The sequence below is a fragment of the Anopheles darlingi genome, chromosome 3 (genome assembly GCF_943734745.1).
Source record: "Anopheles darlingi chromosome 3, idAnoDarlMG_H_01, whole genome shotgun sequence".
Taxonomy (NCBI): Eukaryota; Metazoa; Arthropoda; class Insecta; order Diptera; family Culicidae; genus Anopheles; species Anopheles darlingi.
Genome location: NC_064875.1, coordinates 8,623,967 through 8,638,966, shown reverse-complemented (window position 1 = coordinate 8,638,966; position 15,000 = coordinate 8,623,967). Strand labels below are relative to the sequence as shown.

The 15,000-nt window shown below is 48.4% G+C and overlaps 1 protein-coding gene across 1 annotated transcript; it reads right to left on the bottom strand.

Moving 5' to 3' along the window:
* Nucleotides 1-2,276: 2,276 nt before the first annotated feature.
* Nucleotides 2,277-4,074, bottom strand: LOC125953662 (uncharacterized). The gene is made up of 4 exons (XM_049683368.1): nt 3,980-4,074; nt 3,792-3,894; nt 3,498-3,711; nt 2,277-3,425 (listed from the first exon to the last, which is right to left on the bottom strand). Exons 1-4 carry the CDS (start codon nt 3,995-3,997, stop codon nt 2,546-2,548), a joined length of 1,215 nt encoding a protein of 404 aa, XP_049539325.1. The 5' UTR covers nt 3,998-4,074; the 3' UTR covers nt 2,277-2,545.
* Nucleotides 4,075-15,000: the final 10,926 nt, after the last annotated feature.

Below are 15,000 nucleotides of genomic sequence, written 5' to 3'. Positions count from 1 at the left end.
TGTTTCTGCTCTGGCAATAGAAAAGCTGAAACTTTCTGTCCGGTCGCCATGACCGAAACTTGCCTATTTTCTCGCTTGATCACTTGATTTACAAAATTTCCCCCTTTATGGTGGGCCAATGGTGATGATGGTGATGATGTAAAAAGGCCATCGGCTCCATCGCACACACTAGCTCGATTGTTTCGCCGAAACTTTGTTCAACTGTGTGGTGTATGTGTTTTCCCCGTTTTTTCACCATACAGTATCAACACTACCCCTGGTGGTTGATTGTGGACCTCTGGTCCTTTCACTTTCATAAACACAACACATGTGCACCCTTTTGACACAACATCAACCAAATGAAACACGCTTTAAGCATCCGGAGCCAAAACGGGCATGGGAAAGAACAGACAAAAGAAAGCAAAAGGCGGAAGCAGAGTCATCGTTAACGATGCTTAACCACACGAGAAGCCCATGGGGAGAGGGCAATGTTATTTCATTCCATACGGCCAGGCGGCTTCTCTCCTCGGAAAAGTCTCCGGACTCCAACGAAAAGCTGTCCAGTAAGTCCAGCCCAACTTTGTCCAGTGAGGTCCACTGGTCTCTGTCAGCCGCCAGGACCGTCACACGGTCATTATGTAGCACTGGGAGGGATCATTGATTTTTGTTTTAGTTTTTTCCCTCCCTTCCGTCCGATTTCCACTTCATCCTTCGCCACAGGCATCGGTTGGATCCCCCGAGAAGTTTTAACTACTTTTGAGCTCTGCTGAAACCAAAAGTTTTCACCAAGGCAATTTGTAGCTTCACTTTGTAATTGTTTGACACCATGGAGAACTATCCAGGCCGCTCTGCCGGTCCCATTCGACCGACGGGTGCCAACAGTCAGGTCATTGTTTGCTCATTAGTGTCTTCAAGTTGTGCCTGTGACACTGGCAGTTCCCTATTGCCGGTCGATTACGTTTTGATAGTTTTGTCAGCGGGCAGTATTCGTCCTTCGACGTTGGAACTTTATATTTTTTATGCTGATTACAAAACGTTCCACAAAATTAAGTCCAACATTTCGCCATTTTACACTCACTGTCGCCGGCGCTGCCGCCGCCGCTGGTCAGACCGCATCCAACTGGTTCATAATTAAACATAAAAATGTGAAAACAGAAAATTAAAAATCATCGAACCATGTTTTCGCATCAATCTCCGCTTCTGCATCAATCACTAATGAAGCGAACATGGGGCTGCTGCTGCTGCAGATATTCCCAACGCAACGACCGGGAACCATCATGCTTATCCATCCGAGCCGTAACCACGGTCCTGTGGTCTCGCGACATCCTACCTGTGGCCCCCGGCAGGCATCTTCAATAATTTATGCGCCCAATATGATGTAAGCGCAACCGAGATCGGAAATTCGACACGGCAGCACCACAAGACGACGACAACGACGGAGCCCGGACCGAAATGTAGCCGCTGGACATGAAAAACCCATTTCGTATCGAATAACACTTTCGGCTGCTGCAAATGGAGGCGCGGTGTGGGTACTGGCCAGAGCAAGGATAAAACCGTCGTTAGGTATTTTGTCCCGCGCCCGGAGAATGAATCGACATTTGTTTTGGGATTATCTGGCTGATTAGATCGTTGATCGGGGATAACAGTGCGGTAATTCCTGTTCAGTAGATGTCAGAGTTTGTGTCGGAACAGATTGTTGGATTTTGTGGTCAGCATCCTGCTATTGTATGTTACTTTTCATTATTCCATGAGGGCATTTCACGGCTGCATCGAGTCTGTATCTTATCACACTTTATCGTTTATCGTCAGATTGCACAGATCCGTTGCTTGTCAAGCTTTTGCATGAATTTTATCATTTTGTCTGGCATCGATGGCACTAAATACGAATTGTTGAATAGCTTGCAGCAGCATCCGTCGTTGTTGAGCTTCAATAAGATACCAACTAAACTTGTTATGGAGGGAAACAACTTAAAAGCTTTCCAAGGATGAAATGTTAAGCTACTTGCTGCCTTTGCAGGCACCGAACCTGAAAGATCTTTTGATCGTTAATCATTCATATGACCTTCAGGGTATTATTCATTCCAATTCTGTTCACCAGAGCAGAAATTCCGTTACACTTTCCACCCCTTTTGGAGCAAAATCCTTTGATGTTCTTTACCCTGGGATAAACCGAAACATTCGTCCTAGGCTCAGCAAACCTCACTACCTCACTTATCAATAATTCAGCATTCTTCGTTAGAAGCAAGCAAATGGCTTTGGGTTATGTTTTTGAAATTGAACGCTCCACAAGTAGCCTGTTTTGTTATTTCAAATTATTTATTTACTTGTTATCAGTAAAACACACGGGTCCCGTGAGCGTTTGTTGTTATGGCTGATCAATCACCAGGATCAGAAGGCCGCCTTGACCCAGATTAGAAGTCACACGAAATCATCAACATTAGCCACCAGCGGTACGATTACGGAGGGAAAGTACCGAGAGTTCTAATCACTCCACCACAGCTTCTCGGGGTCGTTGGAGCACTCACGCACCATTGTCAGTGCATCCCCCTTCGCACTGTACACCCTATTAGCAGCCTTTGCAGCCAGCAGCCGGCCCCGGTCGCTGACGGTGCGCATCCGGTCTCGATGGTACGATCGGTTGATTAACATTGTACTGACCCTCGGCGTACGGGATCATGATCGGTACGTAGACGAGCTGCGGGGTGCGGTTTTGCGTCTTCAGTAGCTGCACCACACTGCGGCAGCTGCTCTCGTTGGCATTAGCGAAAGCCGTCGGATTAGCGGCCATACCGGCGAGCAGCATGTTCAATGTGATGACCTGCGAGTTGACCGCTTCGATCTGTGCCAGAAGTTGCGTAATGTTGAGGTTGTAGGGAGACAGGGACTGACCTGCTCCGATGGTACCCTGTGGCTCGCCACCATTACCACCGTACGCTCCGGTGTGGATCGGATAGACCTGTCCATTGAACTGATCCAGATTGATGTTGGCCGGATTGATGTCCGGCAGAGAACCTGGCCATCCCGGTTGTGCAACTTCCGGCTGCTGGCGTCCCGGGTACGTCTGTTCCTGCACACTGATCACTCCAAGTCCTGCACCGGGCGAAACGGGCCGTTGACCTTCAACGTCACTGCCTTCTCCATAGAGATCCGTTACCGGTTCATCGACCGAGTAGCTCGGAGTCGGAATCGTGTACTGCGTAGGACGTGGTAGCTCCGGAGTTCGCTGTCCCGTTTGACCCGATGAAACAGGGCCAACTGGTTGTCGCTGTTGATTCTGGGAAACCGGTGGCTGGGCTGGTACAACCGTCTGGTGAGTCTGCTGGTTACTGGCGGCCGTATCAAGAATTTCGTTCAACCGGAAGCACGACTCCGGCATGTACAGATTGTTCCACTCAACAACACGCTCATCATAGTCCTTTCCCTTTACACTGCCATCTAGCTTGTTCCTGTTGGAATAGAGCAAGAGGAAACGCATTGAAAGGCTGCAAATTTGAAGGACCGGATTCGCTGAAACCTACAAACTGTCCGCCAGTTTAGCGGAGAAGATCTTGGTCGGTCGATTCGGGAAGATGATCCGATAGCCCATCCGATCCGCGACATAGTAGACAAGGTGTTTTCGGTTCGAGGGATCGACGTAACCGTAACAACCGTACGTGACATCGTCTGGTCCCTTCACCTTATGCTGGAACTGGTTGCTGACCGTGTTCACGTGATAGCCGTAGTCGAACTCACCTGCAACGAACAACGAGCAAGGTTCTCTTTAAAGTCCCACAAATTCAAATACAATCTCCACAAAGCTAACCGATACTAACCTCGTTTCATGTCCTGCCGATGATACGAGTGAGAGTTGGGTTGGCTCACTTGGATGTCCATCGTACTACCGGCCACCATCCGTACGATGATGGCTACTATGATCTGAAAATATAATTCCAAATATACTTAGCCAATATTAGTACTAGCCGTTGCTATGGCTCCGAACGGTTAGGACCATCTCACGTACCGCTGCTAACGCACTCATTATGCTGTAAAACACACCAGGATCGCGTTCTGGTTAGAAGAAGTATGAACTGGCCACAACGAAAGTCCACCGCGAACTGATTACGCGGCTCGCTAACCTCTCAGAACCTACGGAATCGTTTTTTTTTTCGCGTAAGTATGCGAACACGCCCTTGTTTAATAATTACACACTTTCCTATCAGACGTGTCTAGCGATGCTGGCCCATCGGCATTACTTATCAACAAGGCCTTCTCCCCCCATCCCCTTGACCCATTTCTGTTTTCATTTCCTTTCCTTCACTGAAACAAATAAACCACCAAAAAGTAATCAAAACCCAGGCTAACCGCTATGTTTGAGTTGTAATAAGCGCTATTTTATTGCTCTCAGTCTATAGGCGTACACGCGTACTACTCGCACAAACACACGCATTATGTGAGATGATTTTATGATTCGTCGGATTATGAAATCCTGTTCCTCGTGACTTCGTCGTCGGCGCGCAGCATCCTGCCTGCTGTCTTCATTTGTGGCCTAATAGTGAGGACGAAACAGAAATGAAAGCAGTTATTGGAGCACACAGCCGAAGATTGTGTGTGTTTTAGTGTAACGCACTCAATCGCTTACTGATTGCCACAATCGCAGCACTGCAGCGGATCCCCCTCGGGGAAGTCTCTAGGTGAAGCATACGGTCAGGAATATCGCACAACGGTACAGCACCAGCAGCACGGAACCAAACACGGTCACGATGAAATCCATCTTGCGACTACTGATTAGGCGCCCCGGCCCGGCGACATTTAAACTAATTTGTTCTTGATGGCCGATGATGTACCCGGAACATTCGAGAGCGTCAGTTGCGGCGACCGAAAAAAATGGCCAGGGTAGTTGGTACCTGTGTTATGGCCGGATACCTGTCATGATGCTGATGGTGTTGAGATGTTGGTCACCTACCTGAGATTGTGCTGCTTCTAAAAAACAAGGATTGAATTTTGTTTAATACCTTTTCAAAGGAGCGCTACCTTCGATTACCTGTGGGAGTTTACTGCGATAAGGGTCTACATGATAAAACATGAACATAAAAGGGTTGCTATGCGGTACCTGGAAAAAGTATTTATGTTTACTCATCCATTTTTATCTCTTTAGCTTATCTTTTCGACAACGTCAAACGTCCTATCAGTACCTGCTATTTCCTCGAAACAACTGATCAAATTCGAATTCCCCAACCCTGCCTGGGACTGGTCTGAAGTAGCGTTACAACTCACTCCGAATATTGGCACTTTATTATTCCCGCAATTAATATTCCATCATCATCATCATCATCATCGTCCATACCTTCACGAAAGACGAAACAGCACATTCACATCGGCGTGTGCGTTCGAACACACGCACCGAAACCGCCACACTACGTCGATGCAATTTCAATCAAATTAAGTACATTTATGCGATATTATTACCTTTACCCATTATCGCACTTTCGAAAACCCCACAACAACGAGACCGCAAAACCTGAACCCATCCTCTCATCGCATCACCACCGCACATATCAGTGGAAGAGTCTGCACTCATCAGAGCTGGAGCCGCAATCAAACATCAAATGCGTCCTCGACGTAGGCCTTGGAAAGAGGTGAGGGGTTGTTTTTGTTAGCTGGCACTCATTTTGATACAAAACAAATCCTCACACTCCACCCACCACGTGAGGGGGTGGGAGTATGTTTGATCATTTTTACACTTGGCCTTTTAAAGCGATCACCCCAATGGGGCCGGAATCGGGGTAAATCGAAATCGAACTGAAACGGATGACCAATGTGGCGTGACGCGTTGCGTTGCGCGTTGCGTGGAGTCGTAATAATTAATATAAAATTTGAATAAATTAATTGAAAATAAATACCGACCGCGTACCAGCGGGTGGAACGGACCATTCGCATGCGTGACCATTCCCACAATAGAATCCCGGTGCGGCCGGCATCCGGAAACCCGAACCGTAGCCCGGTACGGGCGGCCCATAGGTCATTCGGGAAAAAGGGAATCAGTAAATCTACTTTACCAATTACTGCCACATTTATTAATCGTGTTGGGCCTTTTTAAGTGGATTACAACGCGACCATGGGCGATGTGCACTCTTTGTGTCCAGTCGTTAATCACTGGCATCATCCCCACCCCTCCGAACGCATTTCCTGTCATTCCGCTTAATTCGCTTAATAATGGTTTGATCTAAGTCGAAGCATCCAAATTTAGCAGCAACAAAAAATGTAATAGAAATGGATTAACGGACCCCCTAGGTGGTAATATCTCGTCCTCGACAAAGCTGTCAGTTGTTTAATGCGCACCAATGCACCGTCATTGTGCCCCTTAACCTCACAAACTAACTCCAGCACACGGAGTGACTTACGGAAAGCTCACGGAACGATCATGTCATCGAGAGCATCGCATCGTGAGCTGTGAAACCATTTTCCGCCTTTCCGTTGAAATGTTATTAAGTAATCATACCTTGTAGTTACAGGGCGCCGGAGTGAGGTGAAGCTTTCTTTTGAAGTTTACCATCGCACCATCGCCTTACAAGCGAAAGGACGACCGCATGTTAGCCAACTGCAATGAAGTGCTAGCAGCACCACCGCACGAGACGACGACGACGACGACGACGACCATTGGCCAAAGCAAATCTCGCGCGACTCATCTTCTTGACGTTCAGCACCATCAGCACGTTCGCCGGGGAAAGATCCACGACAAAGAGCGAACCAGCGGTGTGTGTGTTCAGCGTCTGGATTAGGTAAGACCGGCAACCACGCGAGTCCACGATGCATCCTTCGTACCGTGCATCGTCATCGCAAATGCCACTCGACCGAATTGCACGACAACGGCCATCATCATCATCATCGTCTTCATCGCTATGGTCGCACTCCAATCGAATCTGTGAGCGAATGTGTTGTGTGCAAAATTGATACTATTGGATGCTTGCGTCTTGCGACGTCGTGCGATGTGACGATTGCTGGGGAGGGGAAGGCCACCACCGTCAGCGGCAGCAACATAAACCACATTCATAATGTACGGTTCTCGGTCAGCTGAGTAGCCCGCAATAGAATGCAATGCAATGCAGCACTTTTGCATCCTTATCGGAGCAAGGCATTCAAACGACAATGGAATGTTTCTTAACGCGGTCGGTGATGCTAATCCGGTGGGCCGTAATCCGCTACTCTTGGCTTTGTTAGGCTGACAGGATAAGTCGGAGAGGGCTCTGTTCGGTGGCGACGTTTGTCCAGTTGTTTATGTCGTCGTTTACTTTGATGGCGGAGTGCAAATCCGATTTTTATCGCCTGTTTATTGTTTCTACAGCTGAAAATGGCTACAATAGTCATTGATATGAAGGATTTTTGTTGTAGGAATAAGTATGCAACCTAAATAATATCCTATTCCTTTTATAATTTTAAGTTCAACGAGGATACTTAAAAAGAAATTATTCGCGTTGTGCGTTAGTATTTGAAGCCTATTAGAATAAGGCTGTATGTGTCTATTAGCTGGTTTTTGAGCATATGCTATGCACTTTGGGCTCACCCTTGAAACGCAAAACGCTCATTGTGGCAAAGATGCATTTTTTTGTGATTGTGTTTGCCTTCGGTCGACAGTAATATTAAACTTTTATTGTTATCTCTCACAAGCACTCGCCATCTTCAAAGATAGTAAGGACATTAGAACATTATTATTACCTGATAATATTTCCTTATAGTATAGATTTTATTGATGAGAAAATTATTTGTTGATGATGAGAAAATTGTTTTATTGCACCAGAACCTTAAAAGCAACAACTGAACACTTTATGCACATTCCCAGTTTAGCCAACAAGCGAAAAAGCTCGCACAATTTAAAGAGTAACTAAATGCCCAAGTCTAAAGCGACAAATAATCCACATTCACCACAAAACTACGGACAGCGAAAAAAAAAACAGCGACCATCACCAATCGAGACAAACAAACAAAACCGTCGCTCCAGGATAGAAAAACCGTAAAACCGACAAAACGCAAACAAATCGAGCGTTGAAGGCTCGACCACAAAAACCATCCATAGCCACCATATAGGCTAGGGCTAGCACGCACCAGAGTGGACGCTTTATCCCACTTTGGTTTAAATTTAGCTTTTTTGTTGTGTTGCTCGACCGGGATTCATCTCTAAACGCACGCCGTTGCGCACATTACAATCACATCGCAATCGGCGTGACCAGATCGGCCGGAACCGGGGTCTGCATAAAAACTTAAACATCTTCTTTCTCATTTGCATGTCGTTGTAGTGATCCTGGCAAGAGGGAGGAGAAGCGAGGCCTGGCAACATTGTTTGCGTTGCATCCCACACAAAACGCATCCCCGGTAATGCTTATGCATGATGTCTGTTTTGTGCGTGCACAAAACTATCAACGTACATGTTTCCAGCGGATGCATCGCGGATCATCTGGTTTCGCTGGATCCGCAAGTAAGGGGACTCCTGGCGCCCTCCCACCGGATCAGGACGACACTGTTGAGTGTTTTATTTCAATTTAAGGACGCCTTTTTGTTCGAATTTTCCCAGATTTTACTTTTTGCGCATTGCTCGCGTGCAGCTTTCCCTAAACTATTCATGGCCACTTCACCGACACTACGGAACCTTCCAAGCATCCCCTCACTGGTGCCACTCGGCAGGACAGATTGAAAATTTGCCAAAAATTCCCATCGTTGCGCCACTGTTTGCTTATTCCACTTGGGTAAAATTAAAATTCATCCAGCAGCCACTCCCATCCGGTGTCTCGATACAATCGAGCGCAAAGCGAGAGAGAGAGAGAGAAAGAGGGAGAGGCCGAAAGCACTGGGAAATGATTTTTGTCCCCAGCCATTTGCCACATTTTAATTACATCGTAAACTGTTGACAAGTGCAGAACCGAGCGAACACACCGAACGGACTATAGATAATAGTGTTTCAAGAGGAACAGCAACTGGCATCCATTCGTTTTTCTGGTTTATGCTCACGGAATCACGGTGGCCAGCAATATCACCATTTTTTATGCCGTATTCTTGCATGTGATTGTGTGTAAAATAATCGATGATTGGTGCAATGATCGTGAATGTCAACTGAATTCTGCTCACTGCCCCCCAAAGGCAGCTTAGGCATCAGGAAATGTGCAACAAACGACCTGCGGACACACCGGTTGGCTCTCCGGCTTATGATAAATGCGATTCCAAATCTCGTTCCCTCACTCTATTTAATTAAAACAAACTATTCATATCCGATCGCACCGCTGGCCACTAAATCCTGGTGTCGAGTTGTTGGCTTTCCATTTTAATTTTTCGTCTCCTCCTCCTCCTCCTCCAACCAACCACTAGAATGCCACGAACGAATGCGACGACCGAAATCGATCGGTTTGCTGTTTTTCTAATGCCAGTACCGGGCACCACCGTCATGGTACCGGCCAATTGACATAAACAACGGATTGCTTTTAGCTAATTAGTGCGCATCGGTTGGTTTGCGGATCGAATATTTCCAGCATTTGGATCCAGCTTTTCTGCCCAAAAATTATGTTTGCCCATTCGCAGCACTCTCGCCGCATGACGTGTAAGTCATGAGCGCCAGGTCTGGACGTAGTAGCGTTCTACTGTCAGTGATCCTGCTCGAAGGTGGTGTTGGTGGTCCAGTGATGCTTAATTTGGAAATAAGCCGACTGGAGGCCCTTTGCGGAACATTAAGCTCGAGCACGAGATAATCCGTACGCCAACATGTCCGTCCGGCCCGGACAAGCACCATTGGCACGATAATTGATATTGAGCCGGAGCATAAAAAGCTTTTTAACGAACGTAACGCACACGAGCGGCTGTAGGATTGTCGAAGATTCTCCAACGCACGCGTTGTGGTAACTTTTCTTCTAATAAATTTACTCCAAAAGCATTTTGAGATAACTTATTTCGAGCCCGACTGATAAACTTGGATTGGGACACCTTTTCTAAGTGAACAACGTTGGTATACTTCCACAGGAAGCACTCGATGGAATGTTGAAGAACCCCAACTTTCCGTTCCTTATCAACTGGAAAGCTTACCTCACGTTTACGTGCCGCCGGCGAGTCACTCCAATCAAACCGCCAAAGGTTCACACACATACGCACACAGACACGCACACTGGCAGCATGAGCTGCTTACCCCAGTGCTGCACTCGAGTATACTCCGTTCCACTTCGTTCCACATGCAGCGTCTTCGACACTCGAAACATCATCTCCGGGGCGTCTACGTGATCAACAGTCGCCGTGCCGCCATTGTTGATGGCCCAGGCCATCCAGTATTGCCGCCTGCCTGCCTGCATGCCAGGCGATTGTGCATCATTCGAGAAACTTCGCTGTGTGGGTTGTGTAATAATCGAAGATCAAATCGCTTCCGATTCGTGCTTCGCAAGCACAAGATGGCTACCAAAAGGACACGCTGCGGTGGATCCTTGAGAGTCCCCGGTCACTACGGAACTGGGCTGCAGCCCAGGTTGCAGCGCGCTGCAACCGAATCGATGCGGTTTCCGGGCGGAATGCTGATTCGGAATGGCCACGATTCCACAACCATTACCACCGTTTAACGGGGTTTTGTCGGTGCGTGCCTCAAGATGAAGCTAGATGCGATGCGGTCAGAGCCTGCTCCTGTTGATTGACCTGTAATGGCGGTCTCGTTACTCTGTGTTCAACGTCGCATCATTCCGCGTCCCAAGGATTTCAAGAATAACAATTCGACCGATCGAATAGAAGTCCTTAAAGATTTGGTTATCGTTACCGATTCGTTGTAATTCTCGAAATGTTTTCGTGTTCGTTTTCGTGTTCGTGTTGCCGAAGAAACGAGTTCCACTTCCACTTGAGAAGACTTTGCGCTTATCAGCAGCAGCACATCTTCGGTGCTCGCTGGCGCCATACCATTTCGCTTAAGTGGCCTTATTGATAAACCGACAACACAACAACAACCTGCCACAACACCCCGCAGGCCCTAGAAACGGGGACCATAAGCCCGGTCCTCTTCAGATTGTCAAATCGCTTCCTCCGGCCGGCCTCGCGTTCGGTTCTCTCTCACTGGAAGCTTGAATCTTGCTGATGATGAAGCAATCACTTGATGCCGAAGGATCGACGGAAACGCGTTTTTGAAACTGCCGCCATCATAAGCCACCGCGGCATACGCACGCACCACGGCATGCGTCATCACGGCACCAGGACCAGCGCCGCGCTTCACATAAATGCTCATCAACGCTGAAAGCTTCCCGGTGCCGGTCCGTGGGCGGAAGGCTGGGTGGAATTTCATTATGGAATCAAAACACACGAAAAAAAACGCAGCATTCCCTTTTTGCCGTCTCGTCTTCTCATGTGTTCATGTGATGTGATGTGTGTGTGTGCGATGTCGCTTCCCAAAAGAAGGTGGGCGCAGGTGGCCAAATTTGTTATCCGTCCCTCGCACCGCTTTGTCAATGTAATTTGTCGCACGCACGAACCACTGCGCGATGCTGATGCTCGGAGTTTCTGACACATAATTGGGTGGCAAGTGAATATATCCCCAAGGGCTTGATGTCGCGATGTCGCCCCTCCTTCGTCGCCGGTGCGTCTGAGGAGGAAAAAACTCATCAACCTCAACGTGCTCAGTGTGTCGAGTGTATTGTTGTTGTGTCGCATCGAACGAGCACCGCCGCCGGAGTATCCTCTTTCCAATCTCCAATGCTTAAATACATAACCGGCTTTTCCCCGTTTCCATTTATGCATCGGCATTAATTCAACGAAAACAATGTGAACTGAGATGTGTCGTTTCTGATGTCTTCGTCGAAAACCACTGGCATGATTTTCGGTGGAAAGATGGCCTCCTGCTCCACTGGTTATGCTTCACAGGAAGCACTCACTGCGAGCACCAAGGCCTACTGGGAGCCTTGAGCTAATCAAACCAGGCAGGGGACCTGTCGAGAGGCACCCCGAACGCAACCAAATTATGCCATCTAGGACCTGGACCTGCTGGAGCAGCAGAACATAAACCATGCGACCAGCGTGATCAGTACCGTATGTTGCCCACCTTCCGGCCAAGGCATTCTCGCGAAGATGCGTCATCCACATTTTTCTGCCTTCTCATGGACAACAATCACGTATCGCCCGTTGGTACGAGCTTGGCCTGCGGGGGCTCAACGTGCACACACACGCACACACACACACTTGACTCGTCGTTATCCTTCGTTACCGTCTCTTCGCGCGTCGCCCATCGCCCGACCTGCGAAAAAAACCTGTAAATTGAATGATATTAAGAAGCAGTCATCCCCGGGAAGGAGATGTCCTGGCAACAGAGAGAGAGAGAGACAGAGAGAAAAAAAGGGAGGGGAGGGAAACAAGGGCAACGAGCGCTACTGACACCGTGGGTGGTCTCGCTGGGCCTTGCCCGAAAAAGGATCCAATTCTTTCTTTCCTCCTTTCCTTCTCCTTCCACCATTCAACACCAACACTCTCTTCCCTTCTCGCTCACACACCGAGTTGGAAGCAGATTTCTGGAAAGATTGGCTGTTAGTGAATCGCGTCTGACACCTGGCAACGCCAGAGCTTCCTACGTTGTCGTCGGGGTGTTCTTTCAAATTCAGTCCACGCCACTGATTGCAACGCCCCCGACCACCGATGTGCCACCACACCAGCCCCGGTGTCCGTGTGTATGTATATTACCCTTCGCGAGCCCCTCGAGGAGGGGCCAAGAGCCTTGCAAAAGCTTTTCTCCTTCTTTTCTCTTCTCTTCCCGGTATTTGGCCACACGTGGAGCAGGAGAACGGTCCCCAGATACAAAATGATACATCCATCGCAGCAGGTCGCTACCACTGGGTGTTGGTTGGTGTCCACGTTGCCCAGAACCGTTTACCACTCACTTACACTTAATAGGTGTCACTCCGGAGCGTGAGCCTCGGCCGGTACGTCTTGGGGTGGAAAATAAACACGCAGCACGTGTTTGTATTCAGCCTTTTTTTTTTTTGAAGCATAAGTTCTAGGTCTCTAACTGGAGCACCAACAATGGCGTTAAGTACAAGAGCCAAGAGGTTTGATTTCGAAACCGACACCGTAACGCCGAAGCTGGACCGCAGTGGAAACGGAAATGGAATGGCGAACAGAGTTCACCGATCGGATCCCAATCGTCCTGCCCCCTCCTTAAGCGGCACAATCAGCAGCGGCGTATAATTTCGGTTTCGATGGCACATCGATGAAGCATAAACCGCAACGATGACGACAATGGACAACGACGGAAGGTGCCCAAGAGAGGGGCGGCAACGAAATCATTAAAAATATTCACCTCATTAGTCACGCAGTGGCGCAACCGGCTCGGCTTCCGGTTCACCGCACCGGGAACCTGGCTGTCGGTATCGATTGCCGGCGAATTTGGAATTCCGAAAATCCTTTTCCTGCCTGGCTGCACCCGCGGACAAGCGGACCACGAGCGAGCGAACCGTCGCTACAATTCCATTTCGGCCAAGAGCGAGCCCGTGTTTCATGTTCTTCTCATGCAATCCCACGGCCACAGAGGAGATCCGGTTTGGAAAAATTAAAAACCGAAACAAGTTACACATCGCTGCACGAGAACGAGAACCTAGCATTTGCCTGCAGCCGGCCGTGGAGTCCTTCGAGTTGGAGTAGACCCTGCGGTGGTCCTTTGCGATCACCGCGCCTCGATTTCCACCTCGATAGCTTCTCCATTACGTTCACAATCTTCACTTATATTTGCGAACTAGCCCCTGCAACAACCGCTGCTCTGCTCTGCTCCGGAAGAAGCCCGAGTCGAGACTAGTCGGTGAAGGGCGTAACACTGCAAACGTTAGTGCGGCCAAAAACTTTGCAATCTCAGCTCACGAACTCGCGCGGCACGCTCGGGCACTCGAGATTGTTAGTGTTACTGTGCCCTTCGCGTTAATGAGCTCCAAAGGGATCCGAGAGGCACGGATGCGCGGATGAAACTCATCCAATTTCAACCTCATTGAAGCTTCTCTCAAATTTGTTTGTTTTAAGATTTTTCCTGACCACCGCAGCGCAGCAGCAGTATGTTACTTTCTGTTACGGAAAACTTCTGATGATCCAATGGCAATCCAACGGCCAGAACCTTTCTGCTCGTCGGCGCCAAACCGTAGCGTGCGCTTGAAGCCAGCTTGAAATTAATCACCTCGACTCGACCACACCGCACGGCTTGGTCCCGCCAGCCAGCGTGATTGAGTGACGAGGCCGCCGCCAAGCCAGGCCGCGACACTACCGCTATTACCGCGCCAATGATGATGATGATGATGATGATGAAAATCAGTACGATGGACTTGTTGATTCATTAAAAAGTTTGATGATAGGAAAGTTGGTCCGGTCGCAAGCATGAACGGAGCTCGAGTGCCAGTCGCCGGTACTCCTTTCTTGAGGATTTACGAGACGATGGCGGCCGGGCGCGAGGGTCCAACCCAACTGCACCCACCGAGCCAAGAGGGTGTTAATCTACTTTGAAATCAATCAAGCGAACTGTCGGCAGAAATCTGGCTTGTTCGGAGTAATTAACTCGGTCCTGGTTCTGGTCCTGGTCCTGCGACGCTGTCGGCCACTCTCCCGGCGATGGCGATGGTGGCGTGCGAATGGCGAATGTTGGATTGAAATTAGTTTCGTGCTGGGGCTATTATTTAAAAACGGAGCACTCCACTCGCTTCTACTCGAGGAAGAATTGAAATAGTTACATTCATTAGCTGGTGTGTTTTTGGTGGAATGGATGAGATTGAGGTTGTAATTGGGGGGTGGCACAGAGTCTCCAGCGTGTCTCGTTCAAATTTGGAATGCGAAAGGAATGTTGAAACATTGGGATCTTGACAGAAACCAAAGTTAGTTCTTTATTTATCGATCATTAGTATATAAGGCTAAGGTCGCCAGTACATGGAAGCAACTTTCATTAGCGCTGAATTGCCATTAGCTTGTCGATATCTGTAATTTGGAACCTTGACATGTTTGATGGAAAACAATATGATCATATAACTGCCTTATAGTAAACTTGACACGGATAAATGGATCACAAGGTTAGAGGGA